Source organism: Macadamia integrifolia, chromosome 7 (genome assembly GCF_013358625.1).
Source record: "Macadamia integrifolia cultivar HAES 741 chromosome 7, SCU_Mint_v3, whole genome shotgun sequence".
NCBI lineage: Eukaryota > Viridiplantae > Streptophyta > Magnoliopsida > Proteales > Proteaceae > Macadamia > Macadamia integrifolia.
The window spans coordinates 12,825,750-12,833,101 of NC_056563.1; the positions used below are offsets into that span (position 1 = coordinate 12,825,750).

The window sequence follows — 7,352 nt, forward strand, 5'->3', positions numbered from 1 at the left end:
AAAATAGTTTCATAGTCAGGTGAGTTCTCACTCAGTCTCCCCAATGCTGTGGACATTTACAACCAATTCTTTGCCTACCCCTTTTTCCAGTCAAAATCTAAGAAGGATTACTTCAGAGATGTTCACCTTCCGGGTCAAGAATCTTGCCTTTTGAAGAGCAATGGAATTGGGTGAAAAGAGATTTCAAGGGGAAAACCTCACAACCACCGCAGAAGCTATTATTTCGTGAGAGATTGGGAAAGAAACGTGGATGACGTACCTCTCTCCCTCATCGGGATCTCCCTCTCTCTCTCTCTCTCTCTCGCACTCTTTTAGAATTTAGAATTTGGAATCATTCTCAGAGTACACTTACCAACTCACTAAAAAGGTCCTTATGGTCTCTCTCTCTCTCTCTCTCCCGTCTGTTCTCATCTCATCAGACCCTAACACCGTCTCTCTCTCTCTCCCTCTCCGACTTTTCAAGAGCTGAATACTCATAACCAACAAAAAAAAAATGAAATTGGAAGTAAGAATTACCTGTCGCAGCAAAAACAAGTCCGATGCTTGACCGTTCTCCGGCAAGATCGGTGGGTTGGGACGTTGCAGTGGCAAAATCTCCTCTTCCCTCCTTCATTTCTCCAATTTTCCAAAAACTCTTCTAACCACAAAAGGTTTTCTTAGAATTATATACACTATATCTTACAATACGTACGTGTATTATTATACATATTACTTATTCCAAATCAAGGCTTCAGCACAATGAAATTTAGATCCAACGGTCCAAAGAACACCCCCCACAAGATACCTATATGAGGGGTCCAAAGAACACCCCTCCTTTTTCTTTTTTTTTCTCGAATGTAAGAGAGTATTCCTCCAAACATGGATGGGAAGGCATTTTTCTTATTAATTTTCTCTCTCTCACACACACAGGGGTACCATGGGGTTTGAAAACAATATAAAGGGGGGAACTAAATCAAATCCAATATTCCAATCAGTTTCTTATGATTTGGCAAAGAACCAGCATAATCAGACCATAGGTGTGGAGTAGATCATAGCCATATGCCAGATCAGAACAGAAACATGTAAAACAAAATCCGTAAAGGGAGCCAGATCTTCCTAAACATGGGGAAAAAAATAGAGCTTACAAGTCTCTTTCAAACTTTCCAGACTCAGAAGTGATATGTACCTATTGTAATGCCCAACGAAGATGCTCCACACGGGATGTGGTTTTCGAAGATTTACTCAAACTTGTTGCAGAAAATCCTCGCCGACTACTGTAAATCCCTGTTCAAACCTCACCAGCAAAAGCTCCTGTTTGTATTCTGAGATCACAAACCTAGGTGAGAGAAAGGGTAGAAAGTCACAGTAAATTCAGATAGAGAGAGATGTTTGGAAGAATTCTTAAATGGCTTCAGAGATCAATCGATTTACCCAGTTTCAGATCTCAACAACAAGAACAGAGATAATCAAGACCAAAAACCGTCTCTCTCCCCCTCTCCGACTTTTCAAGAAATGAATCCTTATAAGTAACAAAAAAGAAATTTAAAGTTGTAAGTAAGAATTACCTGTCAGCGCAGAAAGAACTCTGATGCTTGATCGTTCTCAGGCAAGATCGGTGGGTTGGGGCGTTGCAGGGGTAAACTCTCCTCTTCCCTCTTTCGTTTCTCTAACACGTAAATCTTAGGTTTCCCTAAACACTTATACCAAACAAAAAAATGTTTCTTAGACAATCTTGCAAAATATTCATGTGTATTATAATACATACAACTTATTCCAAATCAACACTTTAGGACAATGAAATTTAAATCCAACGGTCCAAAAAATACCCCTCACAAGATTCCTATATGAGGCGTCCGACCAAAAAACCTCAATGGTTGTCCTCACACCTCTCTTTGATTGCTTACAGAGAAAGAGAATCTCGCTACAAATATATAGGAAAAATTGAGACAGAATACAGGACATCATACACCAACAAGTATAATGCAAATTATTATACAAGCACAACAAATATAATACCAGTGCATAGAAGTAAATTGAGCAAGAAGACAAGCTTATCAAGTATTATAACATGTTCTGCTGATATTTTTCATCTTATTATGACACTTACCATGCCATGATCATATGGCCACCATTAAAGGAGATTATCAAAACCATTTATCCACAAGATGGATTTGATTGCCCTCATCCCAATGCTCTACGAAATGATAGCCCATCAAAATTGCCAAAAGGGTATCACTAATATTCATGGCTTGATAACTGAACATGATATATTGACCTTAAGGAAGGAGAACAGAACTCAGTTGATGTTAACAGTTCACCCTGGAAAACCATAATCTACTGTACATTTTTTTTTTCCTTGAAGGAGGGGAAATAGTGCATTGGTTTTTCATAAGGGGAATCGGATGCCCACATCAACCTTAAACTTGGTGGACCTTGTTTGCATTGTAGACCTTTAATTAAATCAGATTAATTAAACCAAAAAAAGAATCAATTGCGAAACACAGAGAGAAGTGTGCCTATATCGATCTTTAATTAACAAAATTACAAGGAAGATTTACAAACTTATGTAAACGTGGGAGTCTGAAAATGGGTCTGGGGATGGCAGAGTAACTATCAAATTAATCTTAGGTATCAAATTTTAATAAAACAAACAATAGATCCGAAAATGCATACCTCCGGTACCCAAACTAACAAGGAACCAGAGATGCTTAAAGCGGAAATATAGAGTTACAGTAATTATATTGTTTTCAAAAATTACTCAAATATTGAAGAATCACATGAAAGAATATGGAACCAAAATCCACAAACCCGTTAGATGCTTCAGTTGGAGAAGGCAAAGGCAGAGAGAGAGAGAGAGAAGGGGGGAGGCAAATCATACCTGTGTTTACGAAGGTGAGGGTGAATAGCTGCCGGAGCCTCCATGGATGAACGCCTTTGCCAAATGGGTGGACGAACGACTACAGAGCCAACCTGCCCATTAACAAAGGGAGTTAGGGCATGCCCTAAGTTTTAACGTTCTGCACCTCAGGAATCTCGACAAAATGGGGTTTTCAATACCTTCAAAAAACAAGCTTTCGATCACCGCCTGTAAGGACGGGATAGGGACTCGTGTGGGAGAAGAAACTTTGGGCTCATGCTTTTCTTTTCTTCCAGGGATTCAAGGGCACAAGCTTTCGATCACCGCCTGTAAGGACGGGATAGGGACTCGTGTGGGAGAAGAAATTTGGGGCTCTTGCTTTTCTCTTCTTCCAGGGATTCAGTGGCTTCCATTTTCTTCCAGGGATTCAGGGGCTTCCATAGGGTTGAGGTTTGAAATCAGAGGAAATGGTAAGTTGGGACTTGGGACACGCAGGTAGGCAGAAGAAAATCGGGGTTCTTGCGTTTCTTTATTTTCAAGATACGTTACACCTTAACAGAAAAAAATACCTAATACGTATATTGTTCTATTGTTATATTAATAATATAGATAAATCAACCATTAGGATTGATTTTGTTCAGATCCTACGGTCCAAAATATACCCCTCAAAAGATTCTTAAATAGGGTGTCCGACCAGAAAACCTCAACCCATATATATATATATAAAAGTTAACCACTCTCCCTGGACTTCTGCTTAAGAAAGCATTCTTCTTGAAGCACTAGGGAGGTTGTCCAGTTAGTGATGGATTTTTCATCCTCAACCAGTTGAGAACAAGCCCCATCAACCTGTAGGTTCTCATTTGAATGTTAGCAAAATATTATTCACCACAAAAAAAATAAAATAAATTAAAATAAAGCCAAATATTCCTCAACGTGATATAAATCATGACAAAAAATTAGCCGAAAAAAACACTTCTTCTATCAAATTGAAATGATTTTACAATTAACAAAAATGCCCAAAAAAATAATAATAATAAGACAAAAGATGTTTCATCAAAACCAAGGGCTGCGGTACCGGACCAAGTGGATTCATCAAAACCAATGGCCGCAGTGCCGCACCAAAGGTCCCGAAATAGTTAGGGGCCTACAGATTTAAATTAAAGTCATCGTCCCGTCTTCCCTTCCCTTCCTTCTACGGGACCCACTCGGCCGTTCGAAAGCCAAGAAGTAACAGCTTCTAGCGCCGGCGAGTAACTGATGCCGGTAGTGAAACGGCGGGAAACGCCGTTACATACTTAACCATGAAATTAATTAATTCAAAAAAGGAAAAAAATTTGGGGGTGGGCAGTTGGGCGAGAGGGGAGGTGTGTTGTGGGTCCCACCGTACGAGCTGTCTGTTTGAGTATGACAGACTGGGATCTCTCTCTCTCTCGCGTCTCTTCTATATGGCACACAGAGTGGAAGCAGCCGTATAAGGCAATTGAGGCAAGCCTCGTTACTTCTCAGCACGTTTTTTAAGCTCCTCCCCCTCTTCCCCTCCGAACCCAGAGACCAAATTTCCATCTCCATTCTCTAATACTTCTCTTTTGATCGAAGAAAATTCAGAAAGCCCCTCTTCATCTTCAACAATGGCAGAGGAGACCCAGACGAAAGCAGAGGAAGTCGTTGTTACTGAGACTGAGAAAACTGCGATCGAGAAAAACCCATCACCACCACCGGTGCCTGAGGTAGAGGAGGCCACCAAGCCCACCGTCATCATCGAAGAAGTTGCTGCTACTGAGGAGGCTGAGAAGCCAAAGGTCACTGAGGAGAAGGCCATCGCTCAATCTGTTTCTTTTAAGGAGGAGAGCAACATCGTCTCTGATCTTCCTAACCCAGAGAAGAAAGCCCTCGAAGAGCTGAAGCAGCTCATCCAGGAAGCCCTTAACAAACACGAGTTCACTGCTCCTCTACCGCCTCCACCGGCGGCAGGGGTAGAGAAACCCAAAGATGAGGAGAAGAAAGCTGACATGCAAGAAGCCCCTGCCCCTGCTGCTGCTGCTGATGATGAAGCGCCGGCACCGACAATGACGGAAGAGCCCCCGAAGACGAAGGCTAGCGAAGTTGCAGAGCCTACACCGGCCCTGGAAGTGGTCGAGGAGAAGAAAGAAGCATCATCGGCAACGCCGGAGGAAGAAAAGAAAGAAGTGACACCACCAGAACCAGAACCAACATCGGAACCAGTGGCCGTGGTGGTTACAGAGGTGGTTGAGAAGATAACCTTCGTTGACGACGATGGGGCTAAGACTGTTGAGGCCATTGAAGAGACCATCGTAGCCGTCTCTACTCCTGCAGTACCGGCTGAGGAACCTGCACCAGCGGCGCCAGAAAAGGAACCGGTGACAGAAGCTGCTGCGGGCGCCGCTGCACCTGCTGAAACGAAAGAGGAAGAGATAGCCGACGCCGCTGCGCCACCACCTCCGCCACCGGAGGAGGTGTCAATATGGGGAATCCCTCTGCTTGCCGACGAGCGGAGCGATGTGATCCTTCTGAAATTCCTTCGTGCCAGGGACTTCAGGGTGAAAGACGCTTTCACCATGATCAAGAACACGGTGGCATGGAGGAAACAGTTCGGAATTGAGACCCTTCTTGAGGAAGACCTTGGTAATGATCTGGAGAAGGCTGTGTTCATGTATGGGTCTGATAAGGAAGGCCACCCTGTGTGTTACAACGTATATGGAGAGTTCCAGAACAAGGAGCTGTATCAGAAGGCTTTCGCTGATGAGGAGAAGCGGCAGAAGTTCCTGCGGTGGAGAATTCAGTTCCTTGAAAAGAGCATTCAGAAGCTCGATTTTAGCCCAAGTGGTCTTTCCACAATTGTTCAGGTTAATGATCTCAAGAATTCTCCTGGACCCGGAAAGTGGGAGCTTCGACAGGCTACAAGGCAGGCTCTTTCCTTGCTCCAAGACAACTACCCAGAGTTCGTCGCCAAACAGGTACTGCTTCTTCGCTAATGATCTGATTCAAGCACCATTTTAGTCGAATTTTGATTCTTATCACTTGTTGGGTTTGGGTTTGGGTTTGGTGATTGTTCAGGTCTTTATCAATGTTCCTTGGTGGTACCTTGCTTTCAATCGGATGATCAGTCCCTTCTTGACCCAGAGAACAAAAAGCAAGTTTGTCTTTGCTGGGCCATCCAAATCGGCCGAGACCCTTTTCAAGTTAGTCAAGATTTCAGCTTTCTTACTTAGATTTTTTGATCCCTCTCTCTGTTCTCTTCTCTTTCTGGGTTTGTTTGATTGAAAATTTTTGACTTTATGATTGTTTCTTCAACAGATACATAGCTCCTGAGCAAGTGCCAGTTCAATACGGGGGCTTGAGCAGGGAAGGAGAGCAAGAATTCTCCACAGCCTATCCAGTTAGTGAAGTCACTATAAAGCCAACAACAAAGCACATTGTTGATATCCCTGTTTCTGAGGTAGGTTCTTTGTTTTCTATATCTCAATTATCTAAACTGATTTGAAAGAACCTCTTTTTGTTTCTGATACAATAAATGCTAATTGATACTTTGCTCTTGCATTTAATGATCTGCAGACTTGCGTTCTCGTTTGGGAGCTTCGGGTAATTGGTTGGGATGTCAGCTATGGTGCTGAGTTTGTGCCGAATGCCGAAGACGGCTACACTGTGATTGTGCAGAAGAGAAGGAAGCTGATGCCTACCACCGATGAACCGGTGCTCTCTAACAGCTTCAAGATTGGCGAGCCTGGAAGGGTGGTGCTCACCTTTGACAACACCTCGTCCAAGAAGAAGAAACTCCTCTACAGGTTCAAGACCAAAACCTCCTCAGATTGAGTTCACTTTTATTCTAAATCGTCCATGAGGAGGTGAAATTCAATCAGATGAACCCAAAATTTTCAAAATAGAATTGTGAGAATCTGACATGTGAGTACTGCTTCAGACCTCATCATCAGAAATTCAACATCATCACATTGACTTGAAGGTTTTGGGGTGGGATTCCTTTTGTTTAGCTATCTACTATTTCTTTCTATGAAATTTAATTTTTTTATAATTTTTAATTTTTATAAATTTTACTTGAGGGGATTTTTGGCTTGTCTTCTTTTTTTTTTGGGTGTTGTTTTTGAGATTTTATTGGTGAAGATAATGTGGAAGGAAAGGGAATGAATGGGAATTGGAGGAAAAAGAGAGGGAGAGTGGAAAGAAAACCTGTTACTGCTGTTGCCTGTAAAATTTCTATGTACATTGGTTGGCTTTTTTTGGTGAAATGGGTGTATCTCTTATGTCATAGTAAATGATTTGTTTGTTTATACATTTGGCTTCATTTATGGTATTCTTGATTGTTTGCCTATGGAACCAGTGGGGACTGGGTCACTGGGGGGTTGTCTTCATAAAGAATGGCACTGTTATTATTTGGCATGATTTGCTTTTGTTGTATCTTATTTAACCCTTATTTATTATTAGGTATTTAGGTGTAAAGGAAGGGGTATGATATTATTTTTAATAGTTTTTTTTTTTTTTT

The 7,352-nt window shown here is 42.0% G+C and overlaps 1 protein-coding gene and 1 long non-coding RNA gene across 4 annotated transcripts; one reads left to right on the forward strand and one right to left on the reverse strand.

The window, feature by feature from the left end:
* Positions 1–520: 520 nt before the first annotated feature.
* Positions 521–3,115, reverse strand: LOC122083276. 3 transcript variants are annotated; one of them, XR_006141611.1, is made up of 5 exons: positions 3,037–3,115; positions 2,858–2,949; positions 1,545–1,669; positions 1,166–1,315; positions 521–634 (listed from the first exon to the last, which is right to left on the reverse strand). It is a non-coding gene; the product is annotated as an uncharacterized LOC122083276 (long non-coding RNA). The 3 variants fall into 3 exon arrangements; XR_006141610.1 differs by having other exon boundaries at positions 1,166–1,301; positions 1,545–1,676; XR_006141609.1 differs by having other exon boundaries at positions 1,545–1,676.
* A 1,169-nt stretch (positions 3,116–4,284) lies between these two features.
* LOC122085033 (patellin-3-like) lies at positions 4,285–7,142 on the forward strand. The gene is made up of 4 exons (XM_042653468.1): positions 4,285–5,811; positions 5,912–6,036; positions 6,152–6,293; positions 6,410–7,142. The coding sequence occupies exons 1-4, from the start codon at positions 4,465–4,467 to the stop codon at positions 6,665–6,667; spliced, it is 1,872 nt and encodes a 623-aa protein (XP_042509402.1). The 5' UTR covers positions 4,285–4,464; the 3' UTR covers positions 6,668–7,142.
* The last annotated feature ends 210 nt before the right edge of the window (positions 7,143–7,352 follow it).

Excerpts from the sequence above, each read along its gene's own strand:
- LOC122085033 (XM_042653468.1), top strand. The coding sequence starts at position 4,465 with ATGGCAGAGGAGACCCAGACGAAAGCAGAGGAAGTCGTTGTTACTGAG. Across the intron at positions 5,812-5,911 it reads CAGAGTTCGTCGCCAAACAG|GTCTTTATCAATGTTCCTTG; the intron begins GTACTGCTTCTT and ends GTGATTGTTCAG. Across the intron at positions 6,037-6,151 it reads TCGGCCGAGACCCTTTTCAA|ATACATAGCTCCTGAGCAAG; the intron begins GTTAGTCAAGAT and ends TTTCTTCAACAG.